Source organism: Peromyscus maniculatus, chromosome 1 (genome assembly GCF_049852395.1).
Source record: "Peromyscus maniculatus bairdii isolate BWxNUB_F1_BW_parent chromosome 1, HU_Pman_BW_mat_3.1, whole genome shotgun sequence".
Classification (NCBI taxonomy): domain Eukaryota; kingdom Metazoa; phylum Chordata; class Mammalia; order Rodentia; family Cricetidae; genus Peromyscus; species Peromyscus maniculatus.
This window is the reverse complement of record NC_134852.1, coordinates 206915638-206942295: the sequence shown is the minus strand read 5'-3', so window position 1 is coordinate 206942295 and position 26658 is coordinate 206915638. Positions and strand designations below refer to the sequence as shown.

Here is a 26658-nt window from a genome sequence, read left to right as displayed (position 1 = left end):
TTGTTTTTCGAGACAGGGTTTCTCTGTGTAGCCTTGGCTGTCCTGGATCTTACCTTGTAGACCAGGCTGGCCTCGAACTCACAGACTCACAGAGATCCACCTGGCTCTGCTGGAGTGCTGGGATTAAAGGCGTGCAATACCACCACCTAGTGAAACCTTTGTTGTGCAAAGTTGCAAAGTCTCTCTCTCTCTCTCTCTCTCTCTCTCTCTCTCTCTCTCTCTCTCTCTCTCTCTCGTTTGTTTTTCAAGACAGGGTTTCTTTGTAGCTTTGAAGCCTGTCCTGGATCCAGCTCTGTAGACCAGACTGGCCTCGAACTCACAGAGATCTGCCTGGCTCTGCCTCTATTTCTTCTTCTAGAATGTTCCCCCCACCCTCCCATCGGGGTTTGTCTTCGGCAAGCCTCCAGCTGTGTGAGACTTAGAGATGTGGTTCAGACTACCCATTTTCTTGCGTGGTGTGTGTGTGGTGTGCGTGTGGTGTGCATGTGTGCATGCGTGCATGCATGCATGTGTGTGCATGTGTGAGTGTGCGTGTGCATGTGTGTGTGTGTGTGTGTTGCCCACATGCATATGTGTGTACATGTTTGTGTACAGGCACATATGTGCACAGCATGTATGTATGCATCAGAAGACAACTTGAGTATTGGTCCTCATCTTCCACCTCGTTTTAGACAAGGCATCTTTGTTGTTTGCCATGGTACCACACTAGGTGGCTCACAGGCTTCCAGAGATTTTCCTGTGTGTACCTCCCATTTCATCATAGGATCACTGTGATTATAGACATGTGCTACTACATCCAGCTTTACCTGAGTCTGGAGACATGCTTGCAATGAAAAAATGTACCCACCCTGGACTTTCTAAAGCATGAGAGACTTCATGCAAATCTGTAGAGCTGGGTCTTGCTCTAAGAGGAGGGAGATCTTGTGGCAGGGGCATGCGCTCCGCATGGTAGCTACCATCTGGAGCTGAGCTGTCACCAACCCTTGCTTGGCCTCACTCATTCTACCACCTCTCTGGCTTGGCTTGCCTGGACACATCGTGGTCCTTGACTCCTCCCTTCTAGAAGGATGGGCTGTGGCTTCTTTCCCTCACCCTCTCTCAGTGACTTGATTTCTTTCCTTCTTTCTGGGGTTCTAAGGTCAGGTCTGGATTTGGCCACCTGTTACCACTGAGAAATTTGGCCACCTGTTCTCCACCTGTCGAGATTTCAGAGCATCTGTCAGGAGCATAAGCACACTAAACACTACTGTGGCCTAATAATCACCCCTACTTAGCAAACACTAGAGCGTGGCCTGGCTCTCAGGAGTCAGACCTTTGCCTCCTCCACAGACACTTGTTCAACACCCACGCTGTGACAAGCTCTACTCCAAGGACAGGGACAAGGCTGTGACAAGGCTGTGAACACAAAAGATTATTGCGTCGTAGAGATGGCGTCTGGGGGTTGTGGGGTGAGAGCAGACACTATGTTACGTAATGCTACTAAGCGGTGTGTACACAGACCACCCTGAGCACAGAAGGCAGGAGGAGACAGAAGTGGGGCGGGATGTGGAGATGCTACACAGCAGCCATGAGTGACGACAAAGATGCTAAGAACAAGCCAAGTGGAGAAGGGAAGGAAGACTCCATGCCAAGGGGACCCTGTGCAGAGGCCTGCCAACTCACCCTGCTGGCCTTTCCTTGAGGCGCTGAGACACCCCCAACTTCTTACCACTTCTGAGCAAATACAGCTGTCCCGTGGTGTCTGCGGGGTGTGTGTGTGTGTGTGTGTGTGTGTGTGTGTGTGTGTGTCCCAGATTCCTCTCACACGCCAGGGTCTGCAGGTGCCTAAAGCCGGTATATAAAATGCCTCCTGTTTGCCTATAACCCACACATACCCTCTCATAAACTTTAAATCACCTCTGGATTACTTTCTATTCCTGGTGCTATGCAAACACTATATGAACAGTTATTTTACTGTCTTCTTTAGACATAACATTTTTTTTAAGGTTTGTAGATGTTCATTCAAGACAAAACTTACTCACAAAATATTTTCAATTTGTGGTGGGTTGAATCCACAAACATGGAAACCAGGGATACAGTTTTAAAAAGTATATCCTCTTAAAATTATCAGCTGGCTTGCCAGGTTCTCAGAACCCAGTATAAGTCTTTAACAGGGCACAGTAAGTCTGTCCCACCCACTTCTCTGACATCACCTCCTGTGCAGTTCCTGGTTTGCCAGTTGAGAAAACATGGCAAACTTTGAAATGGACAACAAAACTTACTGGTAGGACCCCCTGTCCTTCCTTCCTTCCTTCCTTCCTTCCTTCCTTCCTTCCTTCCTTCCTTCCTTCCTTCCTTCCTTCATTTATTTACTTGATGAATTACTTATTAACTTAACTGGGGTTTGAATCCAGGGCCTCTTATAACTAGGCAATGCTCCACCACCGAGTTTCATCCTAACCATTCACATTTTTATTTTGAGTCAGGGTCTCACTAAACCACCCAGGCTGGCCTTGAACTTGAGATCCTTCTGCTTCTGTCTACTTCTCTGGATTACAGGTCCGTGCCATTAGGCCCAGGCCTGGTATCCTTTTCATAGAATGCTAGGCATTTGTCTACCAGATCCTTCTAAGGTATCTGATTCTTTGGTGGTCAGTAATTTTACATCTGTGTTGAAAACTGATCATTGGTCCTGATGCAGACGCTTCTTACTCATCAAGATGCAAATGGGTTTTATCCAGTGAAGACTCAGCCAATTTCGTTTCCTGCGGAAGACACCAGTGAGTGACACCTCACTAGCAAATCTCTGTGTCGATTGCTTATGTAAGTTGCCTGTTCATTAGCCTCTCTTTTGAGCTGACTTTATATCATATGCTGTTAAGATGAAATGTTAATAAAAATCTTTGGTGGGTGTTCACTGTGTGTTTCTCGCAGGATCATGATTTATACTTAAAAAACAGAGTCTTTAAACATGTCCCGCAAATGTAGCCATGTTGAGTATCTGCAGGTTCTTGAAAACAATCATTTGCTCTCATTTCTGCTTGCTGCAGCTTATACCATGAATACCAAACTGGTTTTTGTCCATTTCCAATACCCAGCTCAATACCCTCCACGTGTAGCTTTTACTCTGTAATGTCAATTGCCTACAGAGATGCTGATCCTCCTGTAAACTTGGGTTCTATTATATGCAGTTATTTTATGTTCCTTAGACCTGGGCCTCTATCATTTATGGGCTATGTCCTATTCACTGTGGTTTGCTTGTGTCTAGACCACCACCTGGCACCCCTCTCGAGCATGGAGGAATGAAGGCTGGAATAATAGTCCAAAGTGATTCTTCAGTGTTCATGGAATTAAGAATTGAACTCCTTATTTGGACTGTCACCAACTCCTTCATCAGAGTGACTAGAAGATATGCACAGAGGATTTTAAGGATTAAGTTTCTTATGAAAACCCCTAAAACTCTGCTACCTCATCTCTATTTAATAGGAGGCCTTGGCTAAAAGGAAACACAAATCAAGTTAGAATCCCGACATTGCAACCAGCTGTCACCTAGATCCAAGTGTCTGCTCCACTGCTATCCTCTAAAGTGCCAGCTGGTTGCAATGTGCCTTTATTAAAATGAAATGAAAGTCTTATCTGGAGAAGCTCACCATGCTTGAGCTCGCAGTATAACTTTAAGGGTGGTGGCCATTTCTCCTTTCCTGTCCTTGGAGCCCCAGGGCCAGTGATACTATTGGCAGGTGCATAAAATGGAGCAAGATCTAATCTCCCTTGAGTAACCGTGGGTGCCAACACCCAGGAACACTCCACCCTGGGCACACAGAACTACAAAGGGCCTTTCCATCAAGTCTCTCCTTAACTTCTAGGGAAGGCAGCAAGGTCCCTGGGCCTTGGAGCTGGATCACTCACTACAACTCTGGCCGTCCTGTTTCCCAGCCCGGTCTCCGATCGAATAGCATCATGCTTTGTTTTCCCCTCTGGAGTAACAGCGATCCTGACTTTCTGGGGTTGCTATGAGGATTAAGTGATAGTTGACAGAGTGTACTTTGTGCAGTACCCTGCACATGGCAGCAGTCAGAAACATTCATTCCCTCTGCACACGCTCATCATCAATAGCCGAGGCTTGTGACTTCCCTCCAGGCCAGCCTCGCCTTCCCTAGGGTTACATCTGCACCATTACCTCATTCTCTGCCGTTCTGCTTTCTTTTTTATCATCAGCGCCTCCTTGGTCTCTGTCAGGTCTCTTGGCTTTACTTTTCTCACTCTGCTTGGACTTGGCACCCTCCGGAGCCCTAGTGATCTTGAGTTCCAGTTCATCCTCCTTGCCTGAGTCCTCTGGGGGAGGGTGTCGAGTTTCCCGAGGTCTGGCCTCGTCTTTCCTCCTGGACCTTCCTGGTATTTCCTGCTGCTGCTTGGGGTGTTTGTCCAACTTGGCTTTGGGCTCCTTTCGATAGTAGCCATCTTCTCGGCCTTTGTAGCTGGACAAAGAATGGAGTGGGCTGGGGGACCCTGACCTCGGGTACTTTTCCCGGTGGCCCCTTCCTCCTTCAAGTCGCTCATCCAACTCAGCTTTGTCCAGTTGCCTGGGGTAGTGTTTCCGGTCGTGTGCCCAAACATCTGTCCTGTCCCTCTTGTCCTCCCCGTTCTCCCTCCAGGGGACCGGCTCTCGGTCATCTTCTCTCCTTGCATAGGGAGAGTGCTCCCAGGAGTCCCGGCCATTGCCCCAGTCGGCCCGAGAAGGGCCTGGTGGACTGTGGGAAGAGCTGCAGGAAGTAAAACTTGGAGTGTGGGATCTCGGGGAAAGCGATCGGCTCACTGGGCTTCGAGAACGGGGCCGCTCTGCACCGTATCTGGGAGGGAGGAAAAAACAGCGTTTAGAAGCTGCAGAGCCCGTACCCCACACCACCCAGATGTAAACGCACATAGTTCCTCTCAGAGATGTCCTTGGAACACCTACCCACCTGGACATTTGTCAGTCACAAGCCAGCCCGACACAGGGTGGCCAGGAGCATGCCTGTCCTCCCTCTTGAATTACAGGCATGGATTTCCACCTAAGACGCTCTGCCCCCTCCCCTACAGTCTGCTCCTCAGAGCTTGGAAAGAGATAATATTGGTTTGGCCTAGTCCTACCTTACTTCCTCTTGGAAGCTCTGTTCAGGGTACGGACCCCAGGAGAGTCTTTTCCTGGGGATGTACAGGGTGAGGACTCCGAGGAAAGGGCTAAGTGGTGCGCTTGCCATGTCTGTCCTTGGAGACACTGACTACCCAGATCCAATGTTGCTTGCTTATAAGACTTGAAGCCACCCTCCCCTGGGACCCCATCAGATTATAGGTGACTTATCTTCCTTTTTCCCTCTCACTTAGACCTCATTACAAGCAGTTAGGATTCTGGGAATGGAAGGGGGCTGCTTATAGTCGGGGAGTGGCAGGAATGAGGAGGCAGGCTCAGCAATCCACAAAACAAAGAATTAGGAAGACATCTAAGGGTTGGCAAAGGACTCAGAACTCAGACCTGTTCAAATTTGAGAGGAAGACAGGAAACCCTCAGGAAGTGGCTCTGCCTAAGGTTCGGAGCCAAACTTCAAAGTCTTCCCACTCTAGTTGCCACGTAACCACAGGTGCCACATCTGTCCTTATACACACCAAGTAACCACCATTTTAAATGAAAAAAATCAGACAAATAAAAATCCCAATCCTGAGCACTCACATGCTCTCTGAAGGCTATTGAGAGGATCACCTGAATCCCACACCTGACACCCTAAAAGGATGGGACATTTTCATTTCGTTCTCAAATGTAGAACAACAATGTACCCCTCACTGCCAGGACTCAGAGCTGCACCTCTTCTGGGACTAGGTGAGTCTCTTAGGCTGGACACTTGTCCTCCACAGTTAGGTTAGAGCACCCCCTGTGGCCACTCTGGAGACTGCAGACCTGGTTATGTTTTCCCATCTTAAGGGTCATAAACGTCAGTTAAAAGAACTTAGTTGGAGCCAAACAACCGTCTTCCGTGTCCAGAGGGCCTAGTCCAGTCCCATGGGGGCTCCACAGCCACCAGTCCACAGTTCATGGGCTTCCACTAGTGTGGTCCGTCATCTCTGCACATCCTCCCATCATGATCTCGACGTCCCTCGCCTGCAGTATCTCTCCTCTCTCATCTATTGGATTCCCGGAACTCAGCCTGGTGCCTGGCCATGGATCTCTGTATCTGCCTCCATCTGTCACTGGACAAAGGGTCTATGATGACAGCTAGGTTATTTGCTAGTCTGGTCACCAGAATAGACCGGTCCAGGCACCCTCTGGACCAATGTAGGGGGATCAGGATCTGTCCCTGGTGCATGGGCAGGCTTCTGGGAATCCGGTGCCTGTGGTGTGACACCTTGCATAGCCTTGGTGCAGTGGGAGGGGCTTGGACCTGCCTAGGCTCAGTGAGCTGGGCTCTGATGACTTCCCATGGGAGACCTCAATTTGGGGGATGTGGGGATGCGGGGTGGCTTGGGAAAGAGGGCTGGGGGTGGGAGGAGGGAGGAGGGAGTTCTGTGGATAGCATGAGGAGTGAGCAGAAAATTTCTTAATAAAGAAAAATAAAATAAAATAAAAAAAGAACTTAGTTGGGAAATTATGGCATTCAGCATCCGACGAACTGATGTTCAAGGAATCAGGTAGGTTTTTCCCATCTACGTCCTTACTTCTACATCTACATTCAGCTCGTGAAAAATCAGTAACTGGCTACCTCTAAACAGAACCTCTGACACCACTGTGTCCACCCAGGATGTGTCAGCACAGTGCCAGCTTGCCCCTCAGAGCCAGACATCAACTCTCAGTTGCTGTATTCCTTTCCAGCACAGGAGGAACCGCTAGAGAAGCCCAGCATCCCCCATCTAACCTGAGCACACTTCTGGTCTATGGTGGCACCTTTCATGTGAACAGGGAAGAGTAGAGGCTAGAAGGACAGACAGATGATCAGAGCCAAGGGTAGGCCAAGTTACAACTCAAATCCCCAGTGCTGGCTAATTTTATGTCAACTTGACACAGGCTAGAGTCATCTGAGAGGAGGCAATCCTAACTGAAAAATGCCTCCATAAGATCAAGCTGTAGGCAAGCCAGGAAAGCATTTTCTTAATTTTTGATTGATAAGGAAGAGCCCAGCCTTGTGGGTAGGGTCACCTCTGGGCTGGTGATCCTGGGTGCTATAAGAAACCAGGCTGAGCAAGCCATGAGGAACAAAGCAATAAGCATCCTCCTCTATGACCTCTGCATCAGCTCCTGCCTTCAGGCTCCTGCCTTGCTTGAGTTCCTGTTGTGGAATAATCTTTTTTCACACTGTGAAGATGTGTCACTTGGATTGGCTTAATTAAAAAAAACAAAAAACTGAATGGTCAATAGCTAGACAGGATTTGGGAGGGGAAGCAGAGAGGACGCTGGGAAGTCGGAGTCACTAGTCAGACACAGAGGAAGTCAGACATGAAGGAGGAGAGGTAAAAGCCATGAGCCACATGGCCACACGTAGATTAATAGAAATGGGTTAATTTAAGTTGTAAGAGCTAGTTAGAAACAAGCCTAAGCTATCAGCTGAGCTTTCATAATTAATAGTAAGTCTCCATTTAGTGATTTGGGAGCTGGTTGGTGGGACAGAGAAAGTCTCACTACATATGGCAGGAAAAAATAGTTTAAAAATAATAATAAAAGTCTTTAAAGAAAGAAGTAAAATAAAAAAATTTTTAAAAAAAGAATAAGTCAGAGAAAGACTTGCTGCAAATGGTATCCAATGTAGGGGTATGTATTTCCACGTAAGACCTGAGAAAGCTTTAAAAAAGGTTCCAAACACACAAAATGTAGTCAAATGTGGCTTCCTAGTCCTCAGTCTCTCATGCAGGCCAGCGTACAGTAATTCCTCTCCTGACCATTGCCTGTGGGCTTGAGACACCAGTGGGCCATGAGCTAAGCTGTACAGGAGCTTAGGTTTTGCTCATGCAACAAAAAAGATTACAGATACACAGTAAAGCAGATTCAGATGGAAAAACCCCTAAACAGGTTACAGTGTGTTTAACAATGTGCATAGGCTTAAGAAAAAAAGAAAAAGAATATAGACAGCCATAAAAATGTTTAAAAATAATAAAGTCTTTAAATAGAGAAATAAAGTAATAAAAATATAGTCACAAAAAGATGGAAAATACACAGAGAATCTGGATTCTGTATGGTGTCTTGTTGAGATTAAATTTTTTTATTATTGATGAGCAGCAAACAATAGTGCTAAGAAACACTGGATTATGGAAACTGCCAAATTAAAGCAACCTATATATTTTTTAAATTTCTTAATTTCAAAATGGAAGTCAAAAAATATGTTGCATTGGAGAAAAAGTTATGCTTTTGTTTCCACAGAAAATAAAAGGCTGTGAATTTGCTCAAGGTTAAAGAGGATCAGGTTTGATGGGGGATTCCAGCACCCACAGACAACAGGAAGTAGTCTGGAGAACCCAACATCCACATTCCCAAGAGGTGGGATGGATTGGTCATTCAGTGGGCTATGGATGTTTGTCATTGTTTAGGGGGGTTGATTACAAATTGTTATTGGTCATGGTCAGAAAAAAAACTTAGCAAAGGAGATTAGATTCAGGGATCTCTTTCTGAAGAGAAAAAGGAGATATAGTATAAAATTGTTGAGATAAAAGTGTGGTTTTAAACAACCACTAGTCTCAAATATTTTACATTGGTATGGATTTTTGTATGTTGATACAAATTTAAGATTATGTTTGTTAGAACATACTATACATCTATTTCTACTCTTGTTTAAGGTATTGTACCTATGTAGTTAATTTAACAATGTAATGTAATTTTTTAGTACTTGAAAGTTATTATTACAAACTATTTAGGCTAATAAAGAAATATAGGCTAATAGTTAGTCACCAATAACCATCAAACTTGTAATCATGTTAGGTATGTTTTCAAGGTCAAATAGAGATATATTTTAGATTAAATGGTCTTCAAACACTTCAAAGACCTACAGAGCATTGCATTTAAAATGTTTTGTAACATAGGGCTTTTCATGAACATGGGACACATCTGTTCCTGGAGTACCAATTTACTTCAGAGAAGATGATGGGCATCAAAGAAACTCCATATAGAGTTTGCTTTCAATATGGTAATACTAACCATTTGAGCAAGAAACTGCTCTTGTCTTGACTGTTGACAATATGCTGTATAAACTGGACAAGCAGGACACAAAGGAAAAAGACTACTGAAATTTGCCAAGATAAGTCAGGGCAGTCCTTCAAAATTCCTGTTTCAGAGAAAAGTCTGCCAGACATTCTGCAGGACACACAGGAAAGTGACTGCTGAACTTTACCAAAACAAGGGAGGGGGATAGTCCTTCAAAATTCCCGTTTCACAGAAAAGTATGTCAGTAATTATTCTAGGCCTGCAGGTCGAAGATAGATGCTCCAGTGTTACAAAGGAACCTTGGGTCACTGCCCAGGCTATCAGATGTCTCTGCCATTTCTTAGTTTTGGAAGTTGCTTTCTATGCACTTCCTGTTTACTCAAGTAATATTTTATCATTCTTAGCTCTCTGATGGACATTGAAGAGTAGATAGTTATAGTTTTACAGTTTTCCTTGTTACCAAATTCAGAAAAGAAACTTACTTAAGAGATGTAAAGTTTATAAGGTTAAAAACATAAAAGCTTAAGTTGTTTCTCTAAAAGGATGTTTTCAGGTCTAAAAAGATATTTTTAGAATGATAATACAAGTTATAATAAAAATGGTTTAGGTATGAAACTTTGGACTTACCAAGAGAGAATAGATAATGAAATATTTATCCCAAATATACCAAATGAAGATAGACTAGACATTGTGAGTGAGATTCTTTTTTTGGGTTATTTTTTTTTCTGGATCTGAGGACCAAACTCAGGGCCTTGTGCTTGCTAGGCAAGTGCTCTACCACTGAGCTAAATCCCCAACCCCTGTGAGTGAGATTCTTGCTTGATGATTGTTCTTTTTGTTTGTTTGTTTGTTTTTGTTTTTTGAGACAGGGTTTCTCTGCATAGCTTTGCGCCTTTCCTGGAGCTTACTTGGTAGCCCAGGCTGGCCTCGAACTCACAGAGATCCGCCTGCCTCTGCCTCCCGAGTGCTGGGATTAAAGGCGTGCACCACCACCGCCCGGCTTGATGATTGTTCTTATTGCATATAGTTTCTTATTGCATTTGTTAGAGTTGATACCTTTCCTTCTTATTCAGACAGCATCTGATAATTGTTCTTATTGTACATAATTTTACTATGTTAGAGTTAAAGCCTTTTCTTTTTACTTAGACAAAAAGGGGGCAATGTGGAATAATCTTTTTGTACACTGTGAAGATGTATCACTTGGATTGGTTTAATAAAAAAGCTGAATGGCCAATAGCCATTCAGGATTTTCAGAGCAGAGAGAATTCTGGGAAGAAGAAGGCAGAGTTGCCAGCCAGACACAGAGGAAACTAGACATGCAGGAGGAGAGGTTAAAGCCATGAGCCACATGGCCACACATAAATTAATAGAAATGGATTAATTTAAGTTATAAGAGCTAGTTAGAAACAAGCCTACGCTACCAGCTGAGCTTTCATAATTAAGAAGCCTTCATGTTGTGATTTGGGAGCTGGCTGGTGGGACAGAGAAAGACTTGCTGCAAGTTCCTGCCCTAATCACTTTGGCTAATGAACTGTGTGAGTGAAATAAACCCTTTCCTCCCCAAGTGGCTTTTGGTGATGGTGTTTCATTGCAGCAGTATTAACCCTAAGACATCCCCTAAGAACAAGAAGCTAGAAGATATTTTAACCTCTAGGTCTCTGCCCTAAAACCCAGAGCCTCACCTGTCAGCTTCTCGGAACATGTCCCTCTCCCTCTGGGAATGGATGTCCTGGATGATAGCAGCCACATTTTTCCCAGGTTTCTAGGCAAAGTCAGAGAGACCATTAGAGAACACTTCAAGTGTTGGGGGGATCAGCTATGACCTGCCTTGCTCACTGCCCAGCCTACCACAGGGGAAACGACATCTTTCGCAGGAATGATAAAGGGGTTGATGCAAAAGATGAGGAGTGTGAGCATGAGGAGGACCAGAGTAGGACGCAGGGTCCGTCCAGAGAGCAAGGCATGGGAGCTATAGCTTAATAAAGCAGATATTTAAAAAAAATAGAACTAAAAACTCTCAATCACAACTGGGCAGGGAGGTGCACACCTTTAATCCCAGCACTCATGAGGAAGAGGCAGGCAAATCTCTGAGTTCAGGACCAGCCTGGTCTACAGAGCAAGTTCTGGGACAGCCAGGGCTACACAGAGAAACCCTACCTCAAACAAAACAAAAAACCTTCTCCATTAACCATGTCAAGTGTTGACAAAGACTTCTATTAAGAAGGCTAATCAATTGCTCTTTTCTTCTGTACCTTTTCCTATGTGACTTACAAAGACTTCCAGAGCCAGACACTAGTGAACATCATGTATCTCCTTCTGGGAAACCTAGGTCTAGTGGACAGAGACTGGAATTCTGCATTCTCAGCAAGGCATGGCTGCTGATCTGCTATCGCTACAGTCAAGGGTAGGTCTGGGAGAAGCACCAAGTAAAGGTGATAACGGAGGAGGGCCTGTCTGTGGTTTCAGAGTCTAGGGACTCGGGGGAAAGATGTAAAATGTTCAAGCCGGGGAGAGACCACCTGTCAGATGTAGACGCAAAGGAAAGAAGGACAAAGAGAAGATTCTGATCCTAGGACATGGAAAAGCAAGGACACAGACCCAGGGAGTCAGCACTAGTTGGGACAGCTAGCCCCAAGAGTACCTCACACCTCAGGCAAATGGTACTTGTATTCAACAGAAAGTATAAACCTTGACACTTTAGAAGCATATGCAATGCTACATGCAAGTACCAGGTTTCCCAGAACACACACTGTCAACTATCTCCATATCTGCTTGAATGGCACCAAAACCTTGCAGAGCCCAAGGCTGTTGGGAAGAGGCCAAGGCTGGGCCAGGGGCTGGGAAGAAAGCTCCTGCCCAGAATGTTTCCTTCCACCCATACTCATCCCAGACAGAGATGTCTGGACTTCTTTGAGCTAGTCTTTCTGCCTTCCCTTAGACGTTGGCCACTGCTTTCATGCAGCCAACACATGACAAACAATGGAGCTTGGGAACACTAATGGGAGCCACCAGGATCAATCACGTCTATGTGACAAGCTATGCGACACCGAGGAGGCCAATTCCAGGTCTCCAGTCTGTGGCTTGTGCTGGAACAATTGAAGAAGGCAGCAGCTGGAGAGTATGTCCCCAAACCAGGCAACTTCTCAGAACACAGTAAAATCCCCGGAGTGGTTTGGACAGGGGCTTCTTTTCGTAAAAAGTTTTAGAGGTCAATGTTTTCTACTCTTGTGGAATTTAGTGCCTTCCTGGTTGTTCCTTTCAGACCCAGGAAAGCAGGGATAAGAAGAGGAGTGTAGCCTTGTAGGGAGCAGATAGAGGAGATAGGTTTTACAGAACTCCCACCGCAGGGCAGCCAGTGTGGTCAAGAAGTACTCAGGCTCCTCTCCTTTCAGGTGCAAGTGCCACAATGCTGTCACCATCTCAGAGAAGTGGAAGTGGAAGAGAATAAAGTCAGTCTATGATGCCATTTGGGATACCTTGTTATTATAGGACAATACACAAGAATGTAGAATGAATGTATACCGAATCCTGTCTAATCTTGTGAGATCTGTATTCTGACCTTCTTTTCCCACCCTTGAAATTCTTTTGAAGCAAATCTCAGATGTCACATCTCTTCCTCTGTTCTATGGTGACATTGATGCATATCAATACCCACATAGGAGGCCAGCACAGTTCTCACTATCCATACATCTTGCTGCTTCTAATACAGGACAAGAGTCTAAGTCCATGGCGATCCCAGGAAAGTGCTTGCTACTGACAGAGAGGGACCAGAAGTTGGAATCTTAACCCTGTGAAAGCTGGTTCTGTCCTCCAACTGGCAGAGTCTGGGGTCACGGCTTATTGAATGTGGGAGACTCACCTTCTACGTCTAGAAAGGCAGAATAACCAGACCTGTTTGGCATTAGTCACCAAAAGCCTCAGGGCATGACCTACAGCACCCTTTGAAAGCTGCTGGGATGGGGGTGGAGTGTAGGTCCTCTGACAGCTCTGCAGAGCTTGGTCTGACCTCCAAAGCCTAGGGAAGATGCTGAAATCTTCTCTATGAGCCTGAAATTCATCAGACCCAGGCTCTACCAGCACAGCCCCAGGTGTTTCTGACATGGTTGGACTTCCCAGCCTGTAGGCCTCCTTTCATTCAGCTTCTGCCTGGAAACTCCCATCTCTGTACAGCTAATTCTCCTACCCTACATGGCCTTGCCAATCAAAGCACAGCCTTCCCCTGGCCACAGAGACTGGTTCGGGGATGGGCACATGTGGTAAATCAGTCCAATCAGAATGACTGTCAGAGGTTTTGTGGGAGTCAGCCTGGTTCTCTCTTACTGAAGGAGACAGGGCGGAACACCTGAAGCTAGAGCTGCAGAGGGTTACCACGCCATCTAGAGGAGAGAGCCTGGGGCTGCTGGGGGCCATCCTATGAAGCACTCAGAAAACAAAGCCATGACAGTAGAAAGCAGAACAGAGAACAACAACATCTTGATCTCATTGGGTGCAAAATCCAGCTGTACCTGCAGTCAGCTACTCCTGCACTTTCATTCAAATGAGCCAAGAAATTCTTTCCCCTACATCAATAGGCTTACTTGCCACAAGTTTCTGTTACATGGAGAGAGAGAGAGAGAGAGAGAGAGAGAGAGAGAGAGAGAGAGAGAGAGAGAGAATGTGTGTGTGAGAGCTGATTCATGTCAATTTAGAGGCCATAAAGTCTATTACACACAGTTGGAATATGCTGAAGGTCACAATGACCCAGAGGGACATATGACAACATGAGGAGTTGAAAACCCATAGCAAAGGTCAGAAAACAATATGTTCTAGGCCTTTGCCACTTCAAGTGCACTCTTAGGACCAGGAGGGACACACCTCCTGGGGGCTTGATAGAAATGCAGTGACAGCCTTGTCTCAGACCTGCAGAATCTGAACAATTCTGGCAAGAGGCCTGGTGACGTCATGCATCCTGGATTTGGGAAGCTCTGTCAGAATACTGTCTCTCCACTGCACTGCCTGGGGGACTGTGAGCACAAAACTACTGAGTTCCTGCTTTTTGGTTTTGTGTTTTCATGTGGATGGTGGAAAACCTAATAGTGAGATATAAAAAAATACCATATCTGTTGCAAACCCAAAGTAGTCTCAGGGTTTTTTGATTGTTTTGTTTTGTTGGTTGGTTCATTGGTTTTATTTATTTTGTTGTGTTATTGAGACAGGGTCTAGGTCCTAGGGTAGCCCTGGCTGACTTGGAACTCACAAGACAAGGTCAGCTTGGTCTTGAATTTACAGTTCTACCTGCCGTTGCCTCCCCAGTGCTGGGGTTAAAGGCAAACACCGTCACACCCAGCCAACAGTCTCACGTTTTCAACATGGATCGTTCAGTAACTATGATCTTGGGCAAGCTGTGGAACTTCTATTAGGCTCAATATCTTCATCTGTAAAAGCGAGATTATAATACCTGTCTGGCAGGACTGACGTCAAGATTAAAACAGATAATGCATGGAAGGTGCTTAATGTATTACTTGCCCCAGAGGAGCAGGACTCAATTAAAGGTGTACATTATGGTGTACTTTTATAATTACTGTGATTATCCGCCCTGCACACCTCACAGGATAGTGATTGTGAGACTGAAAAGAAAATTGCCTAAAATCAAAGAACTCAAGCACAGTCCTGAGCTGATCTGAGTACTGAGGTTCACAGAGGTTAACAAGTTGGCTCAATGCAGAATGGGGCAGAGCCAGGGCGGTGTCATCCTTTCCCGGTCTGGCATAGGTCACATCTTTGTTGGTTCTTTGTTTCCATGTCTCTCCTCCCATCAGACTAAGTTCCTCACACACTTACTCCCTCCATGCCTGTGGCACCAGCTCGGTTGCCACCCATAGTGGGCACTCGGGAAAACGCTTGCTGAATGCAAGACTCAGACCACAAGACGTCTTGAACAGTAACTCCACACCACCCCAGACTGTCTCCCTCAGTAGAGTGTTACTATGCCTCGGAACTACAAGAAACTACTGTTGTTCGCCCTAATTCAAATCTTATGACATTTCACTTGGAGGCCCAAGCTCCATTGGGAACTCAGTAGAAATTCAATTCCATCCCGCAGGGGGAAACAGGAGCTGGCTAGGTACAGAACAGGGTGGGCTTTTCACCTGTCTCATGCTTTTATTACAGAGAAAGAATCTAGGTTGGGCCTAAAGTGGAACTGTTGGTAAGGAACTCCAGAGGCAGTAATGTAGGCAGAGCAGAGAGGGACCTAGGGCGACTGGCTAACAGGTTACCCTCGCCTGTATGTGCTGACTTGCTGGAATGCTTGTCCTCCACAGCAGATTAAGAGCTGTGAGTTGTGAACAAATTGAACCCCAAGTAAAGATGGAAATGAACTACAAATAAAAATCTTATTAGGTGGAACAGTAGAAAGCCTAAAATAAGAGGGTAGTTTTAAACACCAATACGGCAATAATCAACCCAAACAGACCAAGTACTCCAGTTAAGAGAACAGCAAATCAACCAGAAGACACAATATAAAAGAAAATCACAGGCAGATAACTTGGAAATAAACTTCCCACAAAGAAAATCAGAGCCAGTAAACATGGAAAAAAGTACTCAACCTTATAAGTACTTCATCAGGAAAATACAAAATAAAACTGTGATAAACCAGAATACTGCACCCACCCCCAAACCCAAATTTAAAAGTCAGACAAGTTAAGGTTAGCAAGAATGTGGAACACTACAAAGCCTCATATTCTACGAGGAGAATGTTAGACTGTGACAAAAAACACTTTGGAAAGAGCTCAGTCACCTAGCAGAGCTGAGGCGAGCCTGCCTGGTCATCTAGCAATTCCAACCCTAGTGATCCCTGTACCACCTAGTTAGATGCCCCTGTGCATTTGTACCATGATAACATGCTTGACAAGTAGATTAACACTTACGTTAATATCCACCAACTGGGAACAACCTAAAGTCCATGAGCCATGAGATAGATACACAAATGGCAGAGCCACGAAACACCATTTTATAGAACAATGAAAATCGACATGGAAGATAAAATGTTGAACAGAAAAAGCAAGACAACGTGATTCCCTTCATATCATGTTTAAGAATGGGCAAAGCTAAACATGGCTTAGGCGGCATGAACAGGGGCTAGAGCTAAAGCAACCGCACAGGAATGATTATCCTTGGAGCCAGGAGAGTGGAGAAAGAAGAGCCGAACAGAAGGAGGGCCCCACGGACTTCTGGGTATTGGCCATATTTTATTTCTTACCTGTTGTGGTCCTTTTATGAGATGTATGAGATCTACTCAAGATTAGTATTAAATTGCAACTAATTAATTCTATACAGATTATACTACTCAAGAAAAAAAAGGAAACGAAAAGAAGAATGCAGAACAAGCTAAAACGAAACCAAAGTTCGCTTTGAGACTGACTGAATACATCTGAGTTCTGAGAGTGGACCAGCCAAGTGTTTCTTAGAAGGACTTATTCGAGCTTCAGACACCTAAAATATGGAGAATGGAAAAGAGACCAAGAGACCAAGGGGGATGCTGGAAGAAGAAAATGTATTTAGAGCTCTGAATGCACCAAGAAGTTGTATTTAAAGGTGGAATTATCCTCATCAGAACACAGCCAGCCTTCTTCCTCCTTCAAGACTTCTGTCTTGGTCTTTCCCTAGCTCCCAACTAGTCTAAAGCACTTCTTTCCTCTTGTACTCACTTCAGTGCTCAGTGAAGAGTTTTCTTTTTTATATATTTTTATTTATTGATTGAGATTTCACACATGTATTTTTGTTATAGTCTTTGCCTCCCCTCCCCCACCTCTTCCCAGACCCCCCTCCCCCACCTCTTCCCAGATCTCCCCTCCCCCACCTCTTCCCAGACCCCCCTCCCCCACCTCTTCCCAGATCCTCCCTCTCCCCCCTCTTCCCAGATCCTCCCTCTCCCCACCTCTTCCCAGATCTCCCCTCCCCCACCTCTTCCCAGATCCTCCCTCTCCCCCCTCTTCCCAGATCCTCCCTCTCCCCCACCTCTTCCCAGATCCTCCCTCTCCCCACCTCTTCCCAGATCTCCCCTCCCCCACCTCTTCCCAGATCCTCCCTCTCCCCCCTCTTCCTAGATCCTCCCCCTCTCCCCCCTCTTCCCAGATCCTTCCCCTCTCCCCCCTCTTCCCAGACCCCCCTCCCCCACCTCTTCCCAGATCCTCCCCCTCCCCCACCTCTTCCCAGATCCTCCCTCTCCCTTCACTGAGCAATTTTCTTGTCGTGTTGTAATTTCCGTCTAAATGACAGCCTCAAGATCAGTGACGAATCTTTCCGTTGTTTCCTGAGCTCTCCTTCCCAACAGTACTTAGACACCTGGTAAGCAAGAGGGCTCAGCTGACGCTTGCCGAGTGACCGACTGAATGAAAGATGGCTGTACCTTCAGCTGCAATTCCTTGTATCGCTTGGACATCCGAATGAGTAACTTCTCACCATTGATCACAGCAGACTTTTCTTGGTAGTACTGGACCATAGCCTGGGCAGCTTCAGTGTAAGCCATCTCTAAAAACGCCTAGGGCGGATAGTAAGACAGACAGTGGGCTTGACTTTAATGACCTCAAACACCAGTCAGTACCAGGTGGGAGTCCATGTTGAGGAAGCTTAAGAGCAGGTGGTATAATCAATGGACACAAGCTGGAGTTGCAGGTCCTTCTAGAGCGGCTGGGAGCCGACGGGAAAACCTCATCTTCTGGAAATGCCCTTTATCTTGGACCAGCTGCTAATTACATGGGTTACATATGTAAAAAAATTAATGGAGCTATACAATGAAGACAAGTATACATTATGCTCTTGGGAGTATCTGCTTTATAGCTCAATAAAAGGAAAAAATCAGCACAAGAAAGAATTCTCTTTGATTCCATGTGTTCAAAGAGAACTTTGTATTAACTTCACCAAAAGAGCTCATTACAGGATGGCTCCCATCCTAGTTTCCATGGTTACCAAACACTATTCTTAATTATGTATGTGCATCCTGAGTTACATCATCCTATGGAAGGCCTTCTGGGATGGAGGGCCTATTAACTCACAGTTCCCATGTGGGCTCTTGTGCACGTGGCCTTGGGCTGCCATTTGGTGATGGTAACATCAGGAGACTAAAGCAGAAGCCCAGGGGACTACTTGAGCTCCCATTTGTCTCATTAAAAAGAAATTTATTTGAAAACTCAGAGGCTTATAAGCCCCTAGGTTCAAAGGATGGCCAGGCCGTGGTGGCTTGGAGAGAAGAAGCCCCAGACCACACTGACATGGCATCTCCCCTCTCTGTCTCACTGTTCTGATCAACACAGAGAAATGGGCTTTTCTGTCACTCCGTGTCTGAAGTTTCTAATAAACTGTGTTAATGGACTTGTCTGTTTACCCAGCAGCTGTTGGTACAAATCAGTGGCTGTTAGAGTTTTATATTTGGTTTATGGTGGTATGGACTGATGCTGGTCCCTCTATGTTGAGCTTTATAAAAGAGCAAAAACACTCTAATCCATCAGTTTATATTTAGGGGACAATAGCTTTCCTCTGTCAGTGAGCAACTCATACCAAAGTGACCTTCTTCATTTACAGAGGCCTACTTTGCCGGTGACTAAGGAGCTCTTGTTAGGAGCCCCTAGTCCGCCCCCTTCCCCTCCCCCTTTCCATCGCCTCCCCCTCCTCTTTCTCTACTAGTTAATTTCAGCTGTTTCTTTTTAAACCACGGTACTGCGAAGCATGTGTGACAAAGAGGGCTGAATCCCTTAGGGTTTTATTTCGAATGCTGCCACCCACTTTTCTAAGGTCTCTCGCTTGACCCAAACACTAAGCACGTCTAGCTGTCAGTTCTCAAATGGGGCAAATACTAATTAATCTAGGAAGCCTTGGTGCCTTAATGTTAAATTTACCCAACTCTGTACATTTACCCAACATAGAACTCCTGAGATGAACACACAACGAAACCCTCTCTCCAGGCTGAGCAATGGAGACCGCTGCCTCTCTGCGGTGGCTTTAAGTCCTAGAGCGACACCTACACTGTACCTATTCTTTAGTCCTAGAGCTCACACCTACACTGTACCTATTCTTTAGCTCTGCAAAGCAAAAACAGCGACCGAAGTAAAAGCCAAGGGGCTGGGGAGGGGCTCAGTGAGGAAGGTGCTTGCTGCAGAAGCATCAGGACTTGTTTGGACCCCAGCACCCGTGTGGATGGGCAGAGACCAAGAGGATTGCGGGAGCTCACTGGCTGCTTCCCTAACTCCAGGTGCAGTGAGGGAACCTGTTTTAAAAATATATATATGGCTGAGAGTCATAGGCCGGACACTCAACATCTTCTCCTGGTGTTCTGATAGAGGCCTCCTGAGTTCAGTTCCCCTGTGCTTTCTATCAGTTCCTCTCTGCTCTCCTGCTAGGTGACCTCACATATGGACACCAAGAACAATTTAAAATGTCTCTTGCCTGGCAGTTCTTGTCTGGGTCCACACCCAGGCAATCAGAAGTGATCATTTTAGAAACTGGGGCTGTAGTCTTAGCTCAGGAGATCCACAACACAGCGAAGATAGACGATCAGTAGTCTGTCAGCTCCTATTTGAAGGCCAATTGGCTTTTCCATGTAAAGGAGGCCCCATACTAAAGTGGCACCTTCCCTTCTAGGCAATCCAGCACAAGCAGGCATTGAGAACCAGAGGAGGCAAAAGGAGAGCCCAGCAAAAACCTCTGTGCCCCGTCGGAGCGGCCAACTGTGCTTCACCTCTTTACATTAAAAATGTCTACAGTCTCCTTTGGCCACCCTGTGGCTCATCATATATCCCCCAGAGTGAACGTATGGAGGCCTACCTGGTTAGTTGACTTCATGAGGATGTAATTAGTGACCTTGCCAAAGGGCAGCCCCAGGTTAATGACGTCATTCTCAGTGCAGCTGCCCTCCGGGAGATTGCAGATGTGCACCACTCGCCCGGCACCGTTCCTCTGTGCAAACTGCTGGCGACAAGAGCAGGGCTGAGTCTTCAAAAAACATCTCTCTCTACCCCTGTCCAGACATCCCAAATGGCCATCTTCCCCTAGAGAATGCCATTTATAAAGACCAGTGCAGGAAAGAAACACACTCACAGATACACACAAATGCCAACTTTATGCCTTCTAGCTACAAAAGGGATTCAATTTCCAATGAATAGTAATATAAAAGACTGAAGAATATCTAAAGAAATGTCCATATACTGTTATACTGTTAGTGGGATTGTATGTTGACACCTTTGAAGATATGTTTTCTCAATATTAAATTATATATATAATTTAATATTATATATATAAAATTATATATATAAAAGAGCCCACTTTTGGAAGAGTGCCTGATCTAAAATTAATTAAATTAATTAAAAGGCACATGTGTACAAGACATTTACTGAATACTTTGTGGGGTAGCAAAATGTTTTGGGAACAGCCTGCTTATCCAACAGTTGGGGAACGCCTAGGCAAATGACAGTTGAAGTGTATAATGGAAAACTCCATAGGCATTAAAAGGAAGCCAATGTGCTAATATGGAATTTTTTCAGGCAAATTGTCAGGTGAAAAACAGGTTGCAAATCAGCATGCATACTATAATGCTTTTGAAAGGCAAAATTATATGGAAATGGGAGAAAACAAGTACTACAAAATTCTTGATAATTCTTGGAGGTGAGTGACAGGAACCTAAGAGTTAATTATCCTCACTTCTACAATTTTGAATGTTTGAATTTTGTGGTTTGTTTGCAGTGAAATTTTGAAAAGGTTATCAGCAAACACAGAGAAAGGCGTGGAGCGAGTATCAACCTGTCAAGGCCGGCTACCCTCAGAGAAGCAGGGCAGGACAGGGAGCCAGGACGGACACGTTTAACCTGTTTGAGATAGTCCTTATATTGTTCAACTTATAATTTTAAAAAATTCCATTACATGAAAAAGTTGACAGGAAGGTTTTTGGAAACCGAATATGGGTACACAGATATTCACAGCACCAATGTGTGGTTTATGGCAATGGTTTTTCCAAACAGTTTTCAGCCTTGGGGATCCTTTCTTCAAACAAAAACCTGCTCAGCAGCCAGGTACTCTCAGCAAATGAAAAAGGAGCTGTTCTGGTCAGACTTCGAGGTTCTAAACCTGCCTCCATCCCCACTAGGTAGATCCGAGCCAGATCTAAGGGACACAGTTGTCAAGCAGGACCTGTGTCTATTTCCGGCTCCTGGAGGACATATATGGATTCACTTTGGTCAACGTTCAATCAGTCCTAACTTCCAGGAGCTCAGGAATCAGGAAGCAGATACCAACCCAGTGTGGGAGGGAAGGGCGTAGTCTTCAAAGCCCAGAAGACTTTCTAGTGCCACGACGTACATGAGCCATCATCACTTCCCCCGTAGGGTGAATGTCAGGGTCTAATTATGGTCTGACTCTGCTGAGGTAACAGAAAGGGAGGATCTCAGGCCTCATCCCTAACAAGGGCTGGTACTTAGGGAAACACTACCATGAAAAGCCCTCATTTGTCTCACCTGGGCTGAGGACAATTAGACTCAATTATCATTTCCTTTTACAGTTCCACCTTGAATTAGAGAAGCTTCAGGTGCTCTTCTATACTCCACCCTCCACTGGTGTCCAGATGCCAAGCACTTTCCCAAAGGGGAACACTGATTCAGCATGTGGCTCAGAGGAGCCCCTACTTCCCCTCAGGAGGACACCCCCCTCCCCCGCCCAGAGTCTGAGCCTGGGTAGCAAGGACTGAGCCCCTCTGTAATGAGGACAAATGGAGAGCTATCATGGCCAGGGCTGGGACCTCCCACTGGAGTGATCTGGGGTAGATCCAGCAGAACTCCCAAGCAGAGCAAAGCCTCTAGTTCTCTGACTTTACACCAGGAATGTTAAGTCTGGGCACTCTGGTGGGCTCTTAGCAACGCAGTTTCCACCCCTATGCGTGTGACCTTGCTGCAGCCAGCCAGAGTGACGTGTGCTTGGACAACACAGCAGCCAGACATGCAGGGTGATTCTGGGCAATCGCTCTCCCAGCCTGTCCAGGTGCCTAGTGACCAGGCCCAGGAACCAGCATCCCCGAATTGTGTACTCACTCCGGCCTGAAAGGACAATTTAAGAGGCCTTTATCTGGGCCCAGCAGAATACACAGGCCACTCATCCCAGAGAACAACCTCCCAAACTGCCATTCACCGAAGACCTATTCATGCTACAGAGTTCCACATCAAAGGCACTGAGATAAATTCATCTCACACTTCTCACTCACATTTTGAAGATTCGATCCTTGACTCTCCCCACACTCTAGTCAGAGATAGAAGCGGACTTTCCCTGATTCTATAGATGCTATTAGTATTCTAGTTAATCATCTCAAGTTGGAGCTTCCCGGCCAGTGAACTACACACAGGTTTTAGATGTACTGAGATACTGATTTTCTCAACTTGGGGGCTATAGACCTCCAATGGCAAATCCCTCACTTAATCATTTTCTAAGTGAGCCATGAAAGGAAAATCTTGAGAAGTGCCATATTCATGGTTTGTTCTGGCTTGTCTGGTTTCAGGTGTGATAAACCCTATACTATTAGAAAGATAAATTGTTTATATGAATGAAATTATTTTGCTGATATTTAGAAAACTTCAGCCTACATTCTTTACTATCTCTTCTGTAGATATGAAATGCAATTTAGACTCAAGCCATGCTTGATTCATAAAAAAGTGAAGTTATAGGTATTATTGCTCTATTCTTGAAACAACTTATATACACGTGTCTATGATTTGTCCTATTCCCTATGAAAGATCCTAATGAGAAGAGAGAGGGAGGGCCAGAGAGAGGGAGGAGGGAGACAGAGGGAAGTCCCTGGGTGGTACATCCAGAACGAAGTTTCATCCCTGAGGACTCTGACAACTCCAAGAGCTGTTGATCAAGCAGCGAAGGCTATGTGGTAATCCCAGCTTGGGTCTGCTAATTAGCCCTAAATGGTCTTTAGGGTTAATGATACAATAGCCTTTCCCTTACCTGTAGGGAATACCTTCCAAGACACTGAGTGAATTTCCAAAGGACAAAAGTACCAAATCCTGTATATACTAGTTTTTCCTACACCTACATACTATGATCAGGTACAGTTTATAAACTGGGCATAATAAAAGATTAATAACATCTACTTATAAACCAGAACAATTATGACAATATATCATAATAAAACTTACTTAAGACTTACAAATAAACTTATGAATTGTTTCTGGAATCTTCCATTTAATATTCTCAGACTTCAGTTGACCTTGGGTGGCAGAAACTGCACAAAGTTAAACCAAGGATTGGGAGGACTACTGAATTATGGTGATGGGTGCTAAACAATGCCTTTGACATTCCAACAGCTGAGGTGATATCATGCTCCACTCTACGGATAGGGTGTCAGACTAGATACGGCTTAAGAATGCCTCCATACTTCAAGCTCTTGGACAACACTGCAATCTAACTCAGCAGGTAACATAACTGAACACCTAACTTAGGAGCCAACTGCTGGGTCTCATCCAGTCATAGGCAACTAACTCATCAGCCGACGTTCAAATATGGCACACAGCAGCGCCCTGTGCAATTGCCTTTGTCTCCCTTCCTTCCCTGTCCTGCTTGCTAGGCTGTGGGGTGCCGCTCTCCACAGGTACTAGGGGATGGTACTAGGGGATGCATGGATCATTCTTTGGTCAGTTGAGCCCTGTGAGACTTAACTCATCCAAGCTTTTCTTTTAATATTACGCAGAATCGTCAGAAAGTCTGACTGACATTTCTGTGTCTTTGAGTAGCAAAAAGGGATAACTAGGTAACTCATTAACTTTGACGGATAAAAATATTTCCAAACACGGAACGCACGTCGGTACTTGAGGTAGAAGTAAGCGGGTGGGTAATGGCTTAGAGGTTAAAATCTGGAGGCGTCCTGACGATTGAGAACCTGAGTGTAAGAGACAGAGGACCTGGGTTCAAGTCTCAACCCAGCTACTGATTAGGAGTGTAACCCATTTCTTTTTATAGTCATTAGTTTCCCAATACCTGGAACAAGGGAGGTGGCTATATGTCTAAAGTCCTTTCCAAATGTAAAATTACTCTGCCTTCTATCTCCAAGCTTGAAAGCTCTAGTCCTCCTGAAGACTTTGCCAAGCCCTAAAGTGCAGGACGTCCCATGACAGCACAAACAGGAAACCCGGCTCCTCCCACCCCAGCATGGCCAGTGTACCAGTGAATGTACCATTGTGCCCCCTCCTCGTGACCAGCTGCTCAGCTACTCGTGTCCACGAGCCTGATCACCTTCCGGGATGGTGCTGGTGATTTTAGCCGTATGGTATTGCAGACACGCTCCTGGGGCCAGCACCCTGTTTATCAGCTGCCCTGCTCTAGAAGTGATCACATCCACGGCGCCAGATACGCTGAGATGCACTGAAGACACACGGATCTGGGCTCTCTCTAGGGGACATTCCTATGTCTAGTGCATGCTTTACTGACTCCGGGAAGCAGGGGCAGGCTAGAGGGAGGGGGGCTGACTGTTAACTGCATCCCTGTATTTACTGTGAGCCAGTTACCGGATTTTTCTAGCCCCAGGTTTGCATGTCCATAAATCCAGGAGAATAAAATCGATTCCACAGGCTGATTGAGAAGATGAAATGCCATAAGTCAGGTGCTTCCGTATAATGTCTGACCTCCAGCAGGCTCCTAAATAAACATCTGTCCCCTTGCTTCCCTCTGCTATGGAAGGGGATGCTATGATGATCTTGGATTGGGGAAGAATATTGCTGGAATGATGTGAGGGAATATCCATATTCTTAGGAAATCAAAATGAACAGTGTTTTCAAGCTATTCTTAAATAGGGATTCAGGGAGGAAAATGCCTAGCTGACTAACAGACAGACAGACAGAAAAGGATGAAGTAAACGACAGGAGAGAAAGGAACAGTGAATCCTGGCAAGAGTCACACTGGAGTCCCTCATGTCTTTTTTTTTTTTTTCCAGTTTGAAATATATTAAAAAGTATCATTTTTTTTTTCAAGAGGCACTCTGGGGCAGAAGCAGATGGATTTTAAGGAAATGTTTGGCTCTCATCGGCCTGCATTTTGGCTGTGAGGTGCTGATGGGTTCAGTTCACACCCACCACCCGCTCTGCTGCTGTCTGCTGCTGAGCTCCCAGGAGACACACATGTGACAGGTGCACTTGAGACTTTCCAGCCCAAGGTCAGATCTCTAAAAGAGCTAAGGTGTCAGGGCTGTAACCAAAGCCCTAATTACCAAGCTGAAAGGACAACCATCCTTTGCCAGCTATGGGAGGCACTGACCTCAGATGGCCCGTGCGGGTCAGTGGCTCGGGCTGTGTCTTCTAACGTGCTGGGGCTACTCTTCTGCCTGACGCTGCTTCTAATGGTTCTAAGGCTGGATCCCAGACTTCTCAGCTTACTCACAAATCTTTTATAGCTGGATGGAAATGTGAAGAGAGCAAACAGAATTGTGGCTGAAGGTTCTGAGACCTTTCAATGCCCTTTGGTGCAGGCAGAAACAGGCTCTGTGCATGAGTTCAAAGAGATTATGTTCAGATACCTCAGAATTATAATGAGGGCATGGCTCAGGGCAGCAGGCCTGTGGGTGAGAGAAGTTTCTAGAAGCGTTTCCTGCAGTTACAGATTGTAGATTCTACCTTCAGAAAACGATTTCTGGGCTCCAATGGGATGTGTTTGGGTGATCTCATACGGCAATCTTTGGGCCTCTGCTGGTTGTATGCTAAATGCTCATAACGAGAGGCGCCATGGTGCTTCTGAACAGAACATGCAGATAGAGATGGGTACGGATTCCATAGCTGCGTATCTTGAATTAACTTGGAGTAGCCACAGATGCTGATCTCACTGATGCTCTCAGGTAGGTTATCAAGCATACTAGGTTTGACTTAGAGTAAATCACTTTTATTGGCGTCAGGATTTGTCTGCGGCTCTTAGGTTGTTCCCATTCTGAACAACTTTATTCCCATAAACTTTAGAATCATAGAATGTTAACAATGAGGCCTAGTGAGGCATGATGGCACACACCTTTAGTCCCAGCACTCAAGGGGCAGAGGCAGGCGGATCTCCGTGAGTTCAAGGCCAGCCTGGGCTACAGAGCGAGTTCCAGGACAGCCAGGGCTACACAGTGAGACCTTGTCTCAAAAAGAAAATAAGAGAAGGCTGGAGAGATGGTTCAGTGGTTAGAGCACTGGCCACTCTTGTAGAGAATTTGGTTCAGTTCCCAGCATCCGCATGGCAGCTCACAACTCTCTGCTGCTCCAGTTCCAGGGGATCTGACACCCTCTCCTGGCTTTGTGGGCACCAGGCATGCATGCGGTACACAGTCACACATGCAAGCAAAACACCCATACACATAAAAAATTAAAATAAATTAAATTTAGTTTTATTAAATGAAAAAAAGATGGGAAAATAAACTGTGTCCTATGATCTGATTTCTATGCACCTTTTTTATTAAACTACCTACACACAAAAGTTGTGGCAAATGTAGCTTGCCTCCTATTTTCTCTGCAAAGTAGGATTTTATATATATATATAAT

The 26658-nt window shown here is 45.5% G+C and overlaps 1 protein-coding gene across 5 annotated transcripts in view; it reads right to left on the bottom strand.

The window, feature by feature from the left end:
* The window catches only part of Rbm20 (RNA binding motif protein 20), a 212680-nt gene that overhangs the window by 20525 nt on the left and 165497 nt on the right, over positions 1-26658 (bottom strand). For all 5 annotated transcript variants that reach the window (XM_076563290.1, XM_006995131.4, XM_076563292.1 and 2 more), the window contains exons 6-9: positions 19937-20077; positions 17526-17657; positions 10819-10898; positions 4160-4829 (exon numbers count right to left, since the gene is read on the bottom strand). In XM_076563290.1, coding sequence (XP_076419405.1) covers positions 4160-4829; positions 10819-10898; positions 17526-17657; positions 19937-20077 — 1023 coding nt within the window. The remainder of the gene's footprint in view (positions 1-4159; positions 4830-10818; positions 10899-17525; positions 17658-19936; positions 20078-26658) is intronic.